We start from the raw sequence: 17,108 nt of genomic DNA on the forward strand, positions 1-17,108 counted from the left end.
ATTTGTATGGAAATACAAAAAACCTTGAATAGCCAAAGCAATCTTGAGAAAGAATGGAACTGGAGGAATCAACCTGCCTGACTTCAGGCTCTACGACAAAGCCACAGTCATCAAGACAGTATGGTACTGGCACAAGGACAGAAATATAGATCAATGGAACAAAATAGAAAGCCCAGAGATAAATCTACACACCTATGGACACGTTATGTTTGACAAAGGAGGCAAGAATATACAATGGAGAAAAGACAAACTCTTTAACAAGTGGTGCTGGGAAAACTGGTCAACCACTTGTTAAAGAATGAAACTAGAACACTTTCTAACACCATACACAAAAATAAACTCAAAATGGATTAAAGATCTAAATGTAAGACCAGAAACTATAAAACTCCTAGAGGAAAACATAGGCAAAACACTCTCCTACATAAATCACAGCAGGATCCTCTATGACCCACCTCCCGGGATATTGGAAATAAAAGCAAAAATAAACAAATGGGACCTAATTAAACTTAAAAGCTTTTGCACAACAAAGGAAACTATAAGCAAGGTGAAAAGACAGCCTTCAGAATGGGAGAAAATAATAGCAAATGAAGCAACGGACAAAGAATTAATCTCAAAAATATACAAGCAACTCCTGCAGCTGAATTCCCGAAAAATAAACGACCCAATCAAAAAGCGGGCCAAAGAGCTAAACAGACACTTCTCCAAAGAAGACATACAGATGGCTAACAAATACATGAAAAGATGCTCAACATCACTCATTATCAGAGAAATGCAGATCAAAACCACAATGAGGTACCATTTCACATCCGTCAGAATGGCTGCTATCCAAAAGTCTACAAGCAATAAATGCTGGAGAGGGTGTGGAGAAAAGGGAACCCTCTTACACTGTTGGTGGGAATGCAAACTAGTACAGCCACTATGGAGAGCAGTGTGGAGATTGCTCAAAAAACTGGAAATAGAACTGCCATATGACCCAGCAATCCTCTGCTGGGTATATACACTGAGGAAACCAGAACTGAAAGAGACACGTGTACCCCAGTGTTCATCGCAGCACTGTTTATAATAGCCAGGACATGGAAGCAGCCTAGATGCCCATCAGCAGATGAATGGATAAGGAAGCTGTGGTATATATACACAATGGAATATTACTCAGCCATTAAAAAGAATACATTCGAATCAGTTCTAATGAGGTGGATGAAACTGGAGCCTATTGTACAGAGTGAAGTAAGCCAGAAAGAAAAACACCAATACAGTATACTAACACATATATACGGTATTTAGTTAATCGGTAAAGATAACTCTGCATGCGAGACATCCAAAGAGACACAGATAAATAGAACAGTATTACGGACTCTATGGGATAGGGCGAGGGCGGGATGATATGGGAGAATGGCATTGAAGCATGTAAATTATCATACGCGAAATGAATCGCCAGTCCAGGTTCAATGCATGATACAGCGTGCTCGGGGCTGGTGCACCAGCATGAACCGGAGGGATAGGATGGGGAGGGCGGTGGGAGGGGGTTCTGGAAGGGGAACACATGTACACCCATGGTGGATTCATGTCAATGTATGGCAAAACCAATACAATATTGTGAAGTTAAAAAATAGATAAATAAACTAATTGAAATAAATAAATAAATAAAATGAAAATTCAAAGCGAAAGAAAAAAAAAAAAGAAATCTGGTCATAAAATGAAAAAGAGACATTAAAGTTGTAGCACTCAAAATCAGCACCTGTACCGCCACTGGCACACAGGCTGGAGGTGTTCCTGAACCTATGACTGAAATAAAAGTCACCATTTATTGAAGACCAGGAATTATACCCATCATTTCACTAATTGTTTTAATATTCCAGCAAGACAGACATGATTAGTACCCGTTGTCCATAGGTGAGAAACTGAAGATCAGAGGTTGTTTAACTTGCCTGTGGCTGGTTAAGTAACCAGGATTTGATCCTAAATTGGCCCATCTCTTTTCTCATACTATGTTGCCTTTCTATAGTAACATAAGCTTTAGAACAAATTTGTTTCAGGAAAGTCTGTTTCAGACCTCATCCAGTGGAATTTAGTTACTATGAGACATCTTTGTAATAGTAATTGGACTAAAAGTTCTCTTTCAGTTACTGTGTGACCTTGTGACAGTTGCTCTTTGCACCAGCTTCCTCCTTTGTAAATAAAAAGGGGATAATATGAGTCTCTATCTCAGGGATGCTGTGAGACAAAATAAGATCTCCAAAAGCATTTGAAACAGTACTTGGCACAATGACGGCTCAATAAATGTTAGCTACCATCAGCATCATCATTATTATAATATCTCCTCTTAATACCCTACAAGTTGGGTCCCATGTACATTTTAAAGGAAAACAAAGGATGTTCTAAAGAAGGCCCCTTCACAACCTTACATCAAACCTAGCAGCTATAATTCTTTTTCTTCCTTCACACCCTCTGGGCTGTACTTTCCAGGCCATCTGAGTATGTAAGGTTATTTGAGCTTCTTGCCCATGAGTCTAAATGTGTGTGGTGTATGTGTGAAGAGCTGGGAGCTGGGTATTAGGGGGCAGCACTGGGCAGAGCTGAGAAAGGGTATAGAAGATAATACAAAAGGCCTTCAGAGTACATAGTTGCAATACCAGTACAGAGCACCAACAGACACTCTGACAAGCCCTAGGAATGCATGGGCAGCCTAAGCAGTTATCACCACTACATTCCTAAGCTTCCCCTTGGTTACATCATAATTTGGATTGCTTCTAAGTGAATCGGAGTAGGCAGTTTTACATTTCAGTTAGGCATATCTTTATACTTAATTCAACTGATATTTACTGATTTCCAACTTTATAAAAGGAAGTATGTCAGTCTTTCATAAATATAAAATCCAACGAAATCCTCACAAATTCTGCAAGGTAGGTATTACAGCTATGTTTTCATAAATGTAGCAAACGTGCAATAAATCTACCGTACACAGCTACTAAATGTCAGAATTGAAATTTAAATACAGTTTTTCGAAGATAGGCTCTAGTCCTCCTTCCACTGTCATGTCAAATATATGAGACTGGACTTAAGCCTTAATTCTGAAAGATCACAACCTGTGGAAAACTGGGTAACAGCCACATAGATAATGGAAGACAGATTTCAAGGTGTGTAGCAGTTCACTCAGTTATGAGTTTAAGGTTATAAAGGACAGATCTGAAGTATTCTTTCAAAAATTTAATCATTATTTAAAAACTAACCCTTCACTTAAAAAAAGACGGAAAAACTATGCTAAAATGCTAACTGTGATTATCTCTGACCAAGTTGACACTTCATGATGATATTCTACATTTTCCAATTGGTATGCCTAACTTTCACAAGCACACATCTACTCAGTTTTTTATTCTACTTCAATTTCTCTGCTTAAAACAGCAGTCATTTTAAGTGCTTTGCATAAATTTCAAACACATTCTAACCATCAAATTGCTATAGAATGTTTACTACACACAGTTCTGATAATCACTGGATGTATAAAAATAAAATAGGACACCTCTTACCCTCAAGAGGTGCTTCCATGGGGTTCCCTGGTGGCTCCGAGGGTAAAGCGTCTGCCTGCAATATGGGAGACCAGGGTTCAATCCCTGGGTCGGGAAGATCCCCTGGAGAAGGAAATGGCAACCCACTCCAGTATTCTTGCCTGGAGAATCCCATGGACGGAGAAGCCTAGTAGGCTATAGTCCATGGGGTCGCAAAGAGTTGGACACGACTGAGCGACTTCACTTTCTTACCCTCAAGAAGTGCACAGTCTACTGGTGTAGACAAAATTGCCAACAAATAACTAAAACCTATTATGTTAAGTGTGATAATGGAGATTTGGGAAGGGAAGCAGGGTGTCTGACAATGAGGCTGGAAAAGTCGATTAAGAACCTTAAATGCAATGCATTAGACTTACACTGAAGATGTGAAGTGAAGATCCATGAATACATTTGAGTTTTGGAAAGTGGATTAAGAATAGCAAAATCAAGAGTCAGTGAGATCAACATGAAGGTTTTGCAATCATCCAGGCTAGAATTCAGTTCTGGTCAAACATTTATTAAATACCGACAAGGTGACAAGAACAGGGTCAAGCAGACAAAAACAAGAGACATGGTTTTGGTCCCCAAAGCAGAGTTTTGAGCATGGGGGGTATGCATTGTAAGTCCAAAGAAGCATTATCCTGATCATCATCTACTGGGCATGCATTTGTAGGGAAAAAAGTTGACTCTATCAGAATGCTACAATATGGAAGCACAGATTAACTGTCAGAAGAAATCACCTCCATCAGAAAAATTTCCCCAGTAACCTCCCCAAATGTTAGAAACGTTGAGTCTATTTATTATCTGTCCCCAGTTTTAGGGAAAAATATGAAGTCATAGTCACTGTTCGAATGTTTGGAAGGTGGTGGTGTGTATGAGCAGAGGATTCCCTGAAGGAAGATGGTGTCTGGCACACAGACCTCAGGGAAAGTGTCATACCTGCCTGCACACCACAAAGTGACTCATTCCAGGAGAAATCTTGCACGATTGCTAGGGTTTCTATAAAAAGACTCCATAGTCCCTTCTGTCCCAGAATATTAAACACACAGATTGACATTTTAATTAGAATTAGAGGGAAACCTCTTAAAAGAGACAATTTTCAAGAAATTAAAGACTTTTACAGGGAAAGACATAATTGATAGCTGAACTGGCTGCTTAACACAAAATATGAATATGCATACTTTTAACATCTGTAGTTTCACCCAGAATTTGTATCACACTTTATAGACTTTGAAAAGAATGTGGATAAAGTGACAACGATACATGGGTTATCAAAGGAATTTTTAATAACAACTTTACCTTATGACCTAAAAAACAACCATTAGTGAGAGCTACTGGGCAGTTCTGAATCAGGGTGAGGAATTCTCTTCTGGTACAGATAGCAAATTCACTGCTCAATACTTTCATTGAAAATAAACTGGAATCTAAAATTACGCTTTCCATCAGATACTCAATTCACTCTAATAGTCGTCTAAATATTGATCCTGAATTAATGATGGTCATCACAGTTTTGTAAAGATCTGGAGAAAAGGATACTGATATTATTACTGGTGGGAATGTCTACTCACCATTGAAGGGGAAATCTGACATCTATCACAATTATAAACATGTGTCAACTGTGACCTAATTTCTCAAGAAATAGACACCCAATGGACAAGGATATGTATGTAGAGCTGTTCACTACATTAGTGAAAAACTAAAGCTACACTTACATGTTCATTAACAAAGGAATGGCTAACACATGGCGCATTCATATCACGCGATACTATGGGCACACTTCTTAAAAAGAATGAAGCGGCAGATGTATTGACGTGGAAGAATGTCTACAACAGAACACGGGGAGAAAGAAGGTGGCAGATCTTTAAGCTTACACTGAATGATCCTTTTTTATTCAAAAGAAAGCAAAACCATACAGACGCATGTCATACATAAAATTTATTGAAAAGAATACTTACCAAACCCCCAAGAATTGTTACTTTGGGACTGAGACTGTGTGCGGTGCAGGAACTTTGATTTTTTTACTTTACACATCTCTGAATGGTTTGAACTCTTGATGATTAAAAGTTTTATAATTTTAAAATGACTAATGTATTTAAAGGTCACACAATGCTTTTGAAAGGCATACCCAATTTTCTTTTTTATGAGTTACTTTGTGAGATAAGTTTACCAAAGATTCCACCTTCAAATGTTAAACAGGTAGCCTTTTGGAACTTTGAGAATCTGGAAAACCTTTAGTATGTTATAAGGTAAGAGTTGACAATATGGCATATCCCAAAATGAACTGTTTAGGGCATGAATATAACACAATATTTAAGAATGGCGCTTACTAAAAATTTCTCCAAAGAGGTACTAAAATAATTTCAGAACTAGGGGTTTCATTGAAGTGGGAAGAAGTAGCACTAACTTTGTGCTAAGACAAAAATTTAAGACTAAATGTCAATTTAACCATGAAAGCACAAACAGAGCAAGAAATTAACAAAAAAAAACCAGTGACAAGGATGAAGAACCAAATTTAAGCCTCAAACCACATTTGTTATGTTAGGAAGATAGACATGAGCAACAAGGGAGGCCTGGCTGAAAGGGATGCAAGCTGATCTCTAAACTCCATCCCAGACACACCCAGGAGAGCTGACAGATATGCTACAAAATAACCAGCGACTTTTCAACTCTTGCACATGTGCCCTAGGCACACAGAGAGTGGATACAGAATAATCAAGGGGCTTCTCCAAGTAACCTTAGGCACTTAGGAGCCCACTAAGGGCTCACTGCAGCCATGAAATTAAAAGACGCTTACTCCTTGGAAGGAAGGTTATGGCCAACCTAGATAGCATATTTAAAAGCAGAGACATTACTTTGCCAACAAAAGTCCGTCTAGTCAAGGCTATGGTTTTTCCACTGGTCATGTATGGATGTGAGAGTTGGACAGTGAAGAAAGCTGAGCGCTGAAGAATTGATGCTTTTGAACTGTGGTGTTGGAGAAGACTCTTGAGAGTCCCTTGGACTGCAAGGAGATCCAATCAATCCATCCTAAAGGAGATCAGTCCTGGGTGTTCATTGGAAGGACTGATGTTGAAGCTGAAACTCCAATACATTGGCCACCTCATGCGAAGAGTTGACTCATTGGAAAAGACCCTGATGCTGGGTGGGATTGGGGGCAGGAGGAGAAGGGGATGACAGAGGATGAGATGGTTGGATGGCATCACCGACTCTATGGACATGGGTTTGGGTAGACTCCGGGAGTTGGTGATGGACAGAGAGGCCTGGCGTGCTGCGATTCATGGGGTCGCAAAGAGTCGGACACGACTGAGCGACTGAACTGAACTGAACTGAAGGGCTCATGAACATTCTACATCTAATTATAACAGACTGATTTATGAGAAGACATAAACAACACAGCCTGCTGTTACATAACTTAAAATTGTCAATCAGCCTTGAGTATATGCCCATTTGCATTCTCTTTCATTGACTGGTGGTGGGTACAAGTTCTACTTTGCACACACCATAGGCAAAAGGAAGAGACTGGAAGTATGAAAGTAGGACACCAAACAGGATCAGTAGGAAGGAAGAGGAGAACTCCTTTGGAATTAGTCTGCTCCCACGTTTTAGGAGTGTCTGTCTAATAAAAGATCTGTCTGCTTGAGCCAAACTGAACTGTAACTTGTCTGTTATTCTGTACCCTTTAGTCTATCACTCTAAGTTTTTGGTGTGACAAGGCAAGAAACTAGGAAGGGAAATAAACTGACCTCACAGAAAAAACATCAACAGACTTCCCTGGCAGTCCAGTAGATAAGACTCTGCAGAGGGCAGAGTTTCCACTGCAGGAGGCCTAGACTGGGTCCCTGGTCAAGGAACTAAGCCCCTGCAAGCTGCACGGTGTGGCCAAACAAAACAGAAATCAAAAGGAAAAAGACAACTAGCTGTGTTAAATTATGTATCAGACAAAAAAAAGAAGGGAGTAAGGTTGGTGATACACAGACTGTAAGGATACAGCTATGACAAACTAGACAGTGTGTTAAAAAGCAGAGACATCACTTTACTGACAAAGGTCTGTCTATGGTTTTTCCAGTAGTCATGTATGGTTGTGAGAGTTGGACCATAAAGAAGGCTGAGGGTCAAAGAATTGATTCTTTGAAACTGTGGAACTGGAGAAGACCCTTGAGAGTCCCTTGAACTGCGAGGAGATCAAACCAGTCAATCCTAAAGGAAATCAACCCAAAATATTCATTGGAAGGATTGATGCTGAAGTTTCAATACTTTGGCCACCTGATGTGAAGAGCTGACTCACTGGAAAAGCCCCTAATGCTGGGAAAGACAGAGGGCATGAGGAGAAGGGGGCGACAGAATATGAGATGGTTGGATGGCATCACTGACTCAATGGACATATGTTTGAGCAAACTCAGGGAAACAGTGAAAGACAGAGAAGCCCGGCAGTGCTGCAGTCCATGGGGATGCAAAGAGTCGGATAGGACTCATTGATAGATTGATATATGGATAGAACAACAACAAAAGAAAGGGGCTAGGGATTCTAAAGACAAGCTCCTCGGCAGCTTTCAAAGTTTGATTTTTGATCTCTATACTGGGTGAGAAGACAATCTGAAAGTCAAGCAAAGCCAAAGTAGCTGTGATGACTTTCTCTGAAGCCGTGACTACAAATTACCATTTCCTTTCCTATTGGTCTAAGGACCCAGAGTTTGGGAAGATCACCCAGGCTCTACGTTCAATCCTGGAGAACGCCCGGGGCAGTTGACAGGGGAAGAAGCTGTGAGAGCCATACAGATTTTCCCTTCAGAGGCTGCTCCAGCCAGCAAACTGAGAAATATTTGCAGAGTGAAGAGCAGTGACCAACCAGTCTGCAAATGGAAATCCGCCCGAACCCAAATAAAACCTATCTCCCGAGGCCAAACCAAGCAAACCGAGGCGAGGGTAGAGTACTGGCGAGGAAAGAGGACAGCTAATTCCAGAGTTACAATCACACACGCGCAAACCTTGACCCACGCCCACTCGGCAGCGAGAGTAAAGGTGGGACCTCCAAACGTAGGACAGAACCCAGGGAACTTCCCTGGCTGCGGATAAGGCCGTTTCATCCCATTTTCTCTTCCCTACCAGACAGTCTCCAGCAAGTAGCCTCCTCCCACCCCATCCGGTCCCACGGAGCCCCTACTCGTGGCCCCCTCGCGCTCAAGTGGCCTTAGAGCTGAGGTCCGTCCAGCAGTCAGCTGTATTTCAGGTCGGAGAGAAACGAAGACAAAAAACCATCTGCACCTCAGAGGCACCGTACTCACCCTCATAACTGACACCTCCGGCTCCACCACGGTTGCCATCACTGTCCTCCTCCCCTTGGGAAGCAGCCCCCTGGGTCTTGGGAGCAGCCATTACGCGGCTGAGAAAAAAAAAAAAGAGGGCCGCAGAACAGGCGCGGGACCAATGGAAACGCGATTAGAAACTAATTCCCCAGACGCGGCTTTTCCTCCACTCCCACTCCGCGCCGTCACGATCTGGACCAATAGAACGTGGCGAGCGGGACGTAGCCCCTCCCCTAACCTCTAACTCCCCTCCTTTTTCCGGGATGGAGCTGTTGCAGAACTACAGTTCCCAGCGTGCTGCGGGGCGCTAGGTAGGGAGGGCTAGAAGAGGCGCTGACGGGCGGGGGTGCGCCGGAGAGTGCCCTGGCGTGTTCGCTTAGTTCAGTGAATCAGAACAATGACTGCGCCTCTGGGTTCTCAGGAGCGCGTCGGGGGACTGTGAGCAGCCGCCGCCGGGAGAGCGGCGGGCGGCGCAGCCTCGGCCGCGCGGTGTCAACGCTGGGTTCGGGAGCCTCCAGCGCAGACCCTGCTCAGCGACCGCAGCCCGCGCGGAGCCGCGGGGCTCCAGCGCTGCAGCCGCTACTCGGGAGCTGTGCATTGTTGTGAGCCGGAGAAGGGGCGCGGGGATTACAAAGCCTGAAGACCCCGGACCCCTGTTTAGCCATGTGGATACCTACGGAGCACGAGAAATACGGCGTGGGTGAGTCTCCGCGGGGCGAACTTTTATTCTGCTCTGGTCCTAGTCCGAGCGAGTGCGAATTTCGCGTCCTTGCCCCCGTGCCCCTCTCGCTCAGCCCTGCTGTAAATGCCTTATTCTGGCACCGTGCTGCGGGTTCGGGGCTTCGCTCAGCCACTTCCTGGCAGAGGGGTGCGCGTCGAGGGTCTCGCCCCTCAACGCCGGATGGGGGCTCTCGGCACGGGCTCCCAGAGGGAGCGCCGGGACGGCTGGGGGGAGCGCGCGGCCAGCCCGCCTGCTGCGGGCTCTGCCTGCGGAGTTTGGAGTGGCTACCGGGCGTGTGTGTGTCAAGTTGGAAGAGGAGGACGGACGGCTTTCCTCTCCCTCCTTTTCCTTTACCTTAAAGATGGCTAGGGCTGCAACGACTTCCCAGGGTGGAGAGGGAGACAACAACAGTCGCGGAGAGAGAACATCCCCAAAACAGAAGGGAGGCGCAGAACCTTCCCTCTGTCTTCCACATTCCCGGAGTGCGGAATGTGGCACCGTCCTCAGAAGAGCCGCTCTGACAGTCCGGCCCGAGCCTTCCTCCCCCTCCCGTCCCGGGTTACCCGGTGTGTGTGTGCGCTCGGAGAGGCGGGGGGAATTGGTAAATTTCAACATCTGCGCTGCTCTGCTCTTTGCTCTTTGGAGGGGAACGGGTATTTCAGCAATGTTTTTTACTTCTGACCACCCTCTCTGCTCATGGTGGGGGTGGTGCTGGCGGACAGCTGTGGCGTGTTAATGGGGAGAGACTCCGAAAGCTTGGGTCTTCGAGGCAACGAGACAGCTTTTAGGAAAGACTACCCTGACGCGGGTGTTAGGAGGAAAAGGAGCAGGGTAGCGCTCGCTGTTCTGTGTAAAGGTGAACAACAAAGGACATTAATATTGACGGATGAATACAGGAGTCTCCCTTCCTTTCCCTCCTCCCATTTCAGGCGGATTACAGTTCCCGTTTTTGTTGTTTGATTTCAGCTGGGTCGCCCCTTGACAGTTACTCCTTTTAGGTTGCGACTATTAAGAAGGAAGGCTCTCTGACAAGCCTGAAGCAGCCAAATGCAATTATAACCTCTCAGAAGGTTTGACAGAGAAAGTATTATGATTTTATAGTATAAAATGAAATTTTATACTATAAAATCCATAATATATAGTTTCCTATAATGCCCTGTCCTGCTTATTGGTTTACTTTTTTAAAAATTGGTTGCAGATCTCGTGATTTAGATGATGTGTAGGTATCTGCTTATGTTCTAAATTCATTTTCCTGTAATTTAAAAAATCTGGAAAGCCTTTCCAGGGAGTCATAATTACAGGGTTGTTTTTTTTTTTTTTTCCCCCAACTTCACCTGGGGATAGGACTTTGGAGTGTCCCGAAAGGGCTGTATGATTAAACAAAGTCATTCCCCTGTATTATATGAGCTTTCATTTTGGATTTTGACTGGTCAGCAAGACAATAGTTTGCCCAGGACCCACCTTTGGGAAGGAGTTCCAGGTTTCCCTGTCATTGAAATGTAAGGGGAGCCTTTATCAGGAGCTCAACTGGCAAGGAGTAGATGTCTCCTTCTCTTCACCTGCCTCCTTTCTGGGGGTAGATTACTTCTTGTTAGGAAGAGACATTTTTTTGCTGAAGTGTTGAGGATGCGGAGTGTCTCCTTGTCACCGGCTTAGCACTCAGTGCAGGAAGCACAGACATGGCCAGCAGCACTGTCCCGCTTGGAGTTGATCCCAGATGTTGCTTTCTTCCAAATGTTAAATTATACAGATTATGGATGGGATTTATTTTCTTGATTTCTTTATGTGCCAGGTCACAGCTGGGGTGTTGGTATCGATTAGATCTTCTCTCGCTTTTCTTTTGCAAGCTGTGGGCAGAGGATTAAAACACACTCTGGGATTTCCTGGAATGGCAAACCGGATGTTATCAGTCAAGTGTTTTGGGCTGCAGCAGACACCTCGCCTTTGGGTGGTTGTGATTTGGTTACAGAGTAGGGGATGTAGATGGGTGAGCACACATTTGGAGAAAGGTGGGATGAGATGAGAGGTGAAAGCAGAGGGTGGGGATCTGTTGTGCTATTTATGCAATATAATACAGGATTGTTACCATCTTTTATTATTAATTTTTGAGCATTTGGCTTATGAAATGCTTAGCTGTTTTTTAGACTCCATCTGTTACGTGTGTGTGTGTGGTGAAAATTTTGCAGGGATTCTTATGTGTGGACTTTATTTCTCACCACAGAAAGGACTATTTGTAGCTGCTTATGCTGAGCAACTAAAACACACACGTGCTACAAATTGTTTTTTTTTTTTAATAAACTTGGTTACTGTATGTGCTTTTCTTTCTAATGTTTTATAAATACTCAAGAAAATTTATTTTATGGGCACAGATGTTTTGCTGATAGCAGGTGTAGTAGTAAATCAATTTCCTTATTCTTTGATATAAATCGGTCTTTGTAACTTTAAAATGCTTAAAGTTTCCATGCACATTGTATATTTCTAACATACTTATCTCTCATTATCTATGACAGAATTATGTATCTTTATATATTATTGTTTCAGTCTCAAGCAACATACTATAAATATGGATAAAATTACTTAAATTTCATACCTGTAGTAAGGTGTATCAGAGATAGGAATTCCTTTTCAAACCTGATGTATGGGCACTATCCCCTCCATTTAATTTATGAAAACAGTGCATACTTAGTCATATATCTAAGTATTCTAGGGTATTAGACAGGTATAGTGATTAAACTAGAGTTCTGAGTAGTAAGGAAGCTTGTCTCTTTGAAAATGTTTTAATAGGCACAATTGTAGACATATTTTATCTTGGGAGAGTCTGTTTAGCTCTTGGTCTTAGTCAAGACAGTGCTTGCTGCCAGCTATGTGACCTAAGCTAAGTCACTTAACCTTCCAGGGTCTCAACACACAGTCGAAGAATAGCCAAGGTTCTTCTCAGTATTAATTCTGTGGAGTTCTTCCAAACAAGTGTGTCCTTTGGTTAGGAAGATATTTCCATTGTGTTGAGATTGTTATGAGAAAGGCACTTTTGCTGTGATACATCCCACATGGTTTTCGACTAAGATCACAGGTAAGCAAAAGCTACCTGGCAGGCTGCCAGAACCAAGGTGATTCAGGCTGTTTGATTCTCTCTCTCTAGCAGGAACTCCATGGGCAGTGACTAAAACATTCTTGATCACCCCCTGACAACTTTCCTCACGCTGACTATCTGCCTTCTGTGTGTCCTCATCTGTCATAGTCCCCGTCCCCTCCCTTAAAGTAATGGGAATTAGTCACAGAGAAAGTTAGGGCCCTTGCAGATCTATTTCTACATTCACTTGCTCAGCAGGCATGCGTGCAGCATTCCCAGGTGAGCCAGTGAGCCTTTGTGAGCTGCAAACTGAGCCTCTCAACCGGGCCAGATGTTTTACATTTGTGAACCTGGTTAGGCTTAGAGGGGTAATGTGGGCTGGATTGATCAATGCAAAAAAATCCCTAAGGCTTACAGGAAACAAAACTCAGAACAAGCTGATCTGAAAGTCACAGATATTTAAAAAATGAAATGTCATCATACCCATATAACTGAGTCCTCACAAACATTCCTGTCTTCCATTTATCCTAAAGTGGTTTTTAAATCATCTAAGTAGAAATTCAGGCTTCCTAGGTGGCTCAGTGGTAAAGAATCCACCTGCCAAGCAGGAGATGTGGGTTTGATCCCTGGGTCAGGAAGATCCCCTGGAGAAGGAAATGGCAACCCACTCCAGTACTCTTGCCTGGAAATCCCGTGGACAGAGGAGCCTGGTGGGCTACAGTCCGTGGGGTCACAAAAGAGTTGGCCATGACTTAGTAACTAAACAACAGCAAAGTAGGAATTCTGTTCCTTTTTAAAGTCCCTTCTATTTTTATGGGGAGAGGTACCATCTCTTATTTACTCAGGATCTTTAGAATGTCTTTTCCTTCAGAAGCATGCTTTATTGGTAGCCTGTGTGGAAGAATTATGAGGGAGTGTGCCTTTCTTCTTAGCTGTTTTCGGTTTGTTAGCTGGCAGTCTTGAGATGTTTCTTATCTTGTGGTACCATGATGTGTGCAGATAACATGTATAGCTAGATAAAGCTGTGCTGCCTGGAATTGTTTGTGGCATCTAGAGACTGGCACAGGATTCTAAACTTTCAGTGGGAAGCAAAGAGCAGTGATTTATACCTGCAAGTAAAGTATCACTGAAGGGCTGTGCAGACAGTGAGATGACAGCTTACATTCATGATCTGGCCTCCTGTGGGAATAGCCTGTAAACATTTCCCCCTTTTGATCATTCTCATAAGAATGAGAGAATTGCTGCTTTCTTTCACAAAGCCCCACAGTGACACTGAGATGCTGCCTTTCTTTTTTAGTCTTATTTTTTTCCCCAGAGGCTGTATAGTCAGAACTACAAAGGAGATTATAAAAATTTCAAGAAACTTAAGGATTTCCTGTCTCTAGCTCCATTTATTTTTTTAGGAGACTACATTTGCAGAATTGTCTTTGGTACAGTATGTCCAAGTTCTAGCGTAGTGATTTTATGTTGTGATCATATACAGCAGAGAAACGTTAAACTAACTCTAAGGAAACCCAGCCATAATGCTGTAACCTTAACGTATTGATACAATGTCTTATAGTTAAACAGATGTTGTGAAATTATTTTATTTGAATCTATTCTCTTAAGTAGAATAGTCTTTCCCTGGTGGCTCAGACAGTAAAATCGTCTGCCTACAATGCGGGAGACCGGGGTTCAATCCCTGGGTGGGGAAGATCCCTGGAGAAGGCAATGGCAACCCACTCTAGTACTCTTGCCTGGAAAATCTCATGGATGGAGGAGCCTGATAGGCCACAGACCATGGGGTTGCGAAGAGTCGGACATGACTGAGCGACTTCACTTCTTAAGTCAAATACTTTCCATTTAAGAGATGAGGAAACAACAGAGATTAAATGACTTACAAGCATGCATTGGAGATACTGCAGGTTTGGTTCTAGACCATTGCAGTGAAGCAGATTATCACGATGGAGTGAATCACACAAATTTTTTGGTTTCCTAGTGCGTATAGGTTATGTTTACACTATATTGTAGTCTCTTAAGAGTGCAATAGCATTATGTTTAAAAAACCATGTATGTCAGTTCAGCTCAGTCGTGTCTGACTCTTTGTGACCCCATGAATCGCAGCACTCCAGGCCTCCCTGTCCATCACCAACTCCTGGAGTTTACCCAAACCCATGTCCATCGAGTCGGTGATGCCATCCAGCCATCTCATCCTCTGTCGTCCCCTTCTCCTCCTGCCCCCAATCCTTCCCAGCATTAGGGTCTTTTCCAATGAGTGAACTCTTCACATGAGGTGGCCAAAGTATTGGAGTTTCAGCTTCAACATCAGTCCTTCCAATGAACACCCAGGACTGATCTCCTTTAGGATGGACTGGGTGGATCTCCTTGCAGTCCAAGGGACTCTCAAGAGTCTTCTCCAACACCACAGTTCAAAAGCATCAGTTCTTCGGCCCTCAGCTTCACCGTCCAACTCTCACATCCATACGTGACCACTGGAAAAACCATAGCCTTGACTAGACAGACCTTTGTTGGCAAAGTAATGTCTCTGCTTTTAAATATGCTATCTAGGTTGGTTATAACCTTCCTTCCAAGGAATAAGCGTCTTTTAATTTCATGGCTGCAGTCACCATTAGCAGTGATTTTGGAGCCCCAAAAAATAAAGTCTGACACTGTTTCCACTGTTTCCCCACCTATTTTCCATGAAGTGATGGGACCAGATGCCATGATCTTAGTTTTCTGAATGTTGAGCTTTAAGCCAACTTTTTCACTCTCCTCTTTCACTTTCATCAAGAGGCTCTTTTATACCTTAATTTAAAAAGAAAAACAGCAAAAACATAAATAAATAAAAAGAGAAACTGCAAGCCATCATCTGACAATGCAAGGTTGCTACAAACTTTTAATTTGTAAAAAATGCAGTATCTGTGAAGCATAGAAAAATGAGGTACTCTCGAGCAGTGAATTTTGATGTTGTTTAATTGTCGTCCATAATAGGAAATTCATTTCATTTCCTGACACCAGCACCACCGTATACATATATAAGTGAAACAATATTTACTCATACTTTCTGTGATCTATTCTTTTTCATTTGAAAAATACATACAGCACTCAAATCATTATGTTGTACACCTGAAACTAATAGAATGTTGTATGTCAGCTATACCTCAATAAAATAAATTTATTTATAAACTTAAAAAGATTGTCACTAACTTTACTTAATGACTCAGTGGGTCCTCACCGATAGTTTGAATAGCACTGCTCTAGATATCTCATTTGTGATACAGGAAGGACTGGAATTTAGGCCTTGTTGGGTTTCTAGTTAAGTTCATTCATTATGTTGTTGTTTTTTTGACAAATATGTATTTGTATTTAAACTTAGACTTTAATCATACTTTTTTCTTCTACTATAAGTCAAAGTTTATCTTTTTATATACTATTTCTCATTAACTATGGAACAAGTTTCCAAAGCCATCACATGCATTGCATAAATTGTTTCTTTTAGGTTAGGTGTGTCTTTCTGCTTGGGTCTTTTTGACAAGGGCTGGGATCAACTGCATAATGACCAATTTTGGATTTTTATATATATATTTAATTTCATTTGACAGTGATCTCTGGCCACTATAGCAGAAGAATGAATCTAATGAGCTATTACTTTCTTGCGAATTGAAGGGTTACCCACACCATTCTTTTCCATCCTTTTATGTATTGCTGATCATTACTAGAAGAAACAAGGCAACTCATGTAACTTGTTTTCTTGAAAACATAGACTGGTAAGGTTATTTGGTCAGAGTATATATGATACTAAAGAATAAAGAAGTGATGTCCCCCAAGCTATTTTTATTTAAGCACTATAAATGTACTTAAGGAACAACTGTTTTACTCTTTGGCATTTAAAAAAAAATGTGTGCTAAGATACACTGGATATTTACTAAGTAAGAATCACCAAAAATAGTGTTAATGCCTTTTGGTGACAGAATTGCAGTAAAACTGATATGCAATACCCTACTGATTGTATTAAATATTAACATGATCCTTTTGGAAATGAAGGGGTGTGTGTGTGTGTGTGTGTGTGTGTGTGTGTGTGTGTAAATATGTAAAATAGGCTTTGTGGAGCACTTGCTTTTCACCAAGCTTTGTTCTGAGAGCTTGTCATGTGTTTTCTGTCTAATACTCGTGACAGCTGCATAAGGGAAGGTTCAGTTTTCATTCATTTTACAGGAAACTGAGTCATAGAGAGGTTAAGTAAGTTGTCTAAGGTCATGCAGGAAGTGGTGGAACTAGGATTGGAACCTCAAAAGTCTTAGAGTGTGCTTTCTTAGCCACTCTGCTGTATTGCCTAACATGATGGTCAAAAGCAGGAGTTTGAATCAGTAATTCCACCCTCAAAGTTTGCATGAAAAAAAATCAATAATGGCAAAACACTTTATGCACAGTTATTTCTTACCATGTGGTCTGTGAAACAACATCAGTTCCAATATAGGAATAGTTGAATCACT

At 42.2% G+C, this 17,108-nt stretch overlaps 2 protein-coding genes across 4 annotated transcripts in view; one reads left to right on the forward strand and one right to left on the reverse strand.

Annotated features, from left to right (window-relative positions):
* ZNF277 (zinc finger protein 277) overlaps nucleotides 1–8,924 on the reverse strand; it is a 135,263-nt gene extending 126,339 nt beyond the window's left edge. For both annotated transcript variants that reach the window (XR_014067690.1, XM_081537145.1), the window contains exon 1: nucleotides 8,825–8,924. Coding sequence is in view for 1 of the 2 variants with exons in the window: in XM_081537145.1 (XP_081393271.1) it covers nucleotides 8,825–8,915 (91 nt within the window). In the remaining variant the exon portion in view is untranslated. The remainder of the gene's footprint in view (nucleotides 1–8,824) is intronic.
* Nucleotides 8,925–9,121: 197 nt separating this feature from the next.
* The window catches only part of DOCK4 (dedicator of cytokinesis 4), a 482,101-nt gene continuing 474,114 nt past the window's right edge, over nucleotides 9,122–17,108 (forward strand). The window contains exons 1-2 of one of the 2 annotated variants that reach the window (XM_081537147.1): nucleotides 9,308–9,545; nucleotides 12,463–12,636. Coding sequence is in view for 1 of the 2 variants with exons in the window: in XM_081537146.1 (XP_081393272.1) it covers nucleotides 9,509–9,545 (37 nt within the window). In the remaining variant the exon portion in view is untranslated. Of the gene's footprint in view, nucleotides 9,546–12,462; nucleotides 12,637–17,108 lie in introns of both variants that reach the window. The other variant, XM_081537146.1, reaches the window with a different exon arrangement.

The sequence above is a fragment of the Giraffa tippelskirchi genome, chromosome 10, assembly GCF_054371585.1.
Source record: "Giraffa tippelskirchi isolate mGirTip1 chromosome 10, T2T-mGirTip1v1.2.pri, whole genome shotgun sequence".
In the NCBI taxonomy this organism is placed as follows: domain Eukaryota; kingdom Metazoa; phylum Chordata; class Mammalia; order Artiodactyla; family Giraffidae; genus Giraffa; species Giraffa tippelskirchi.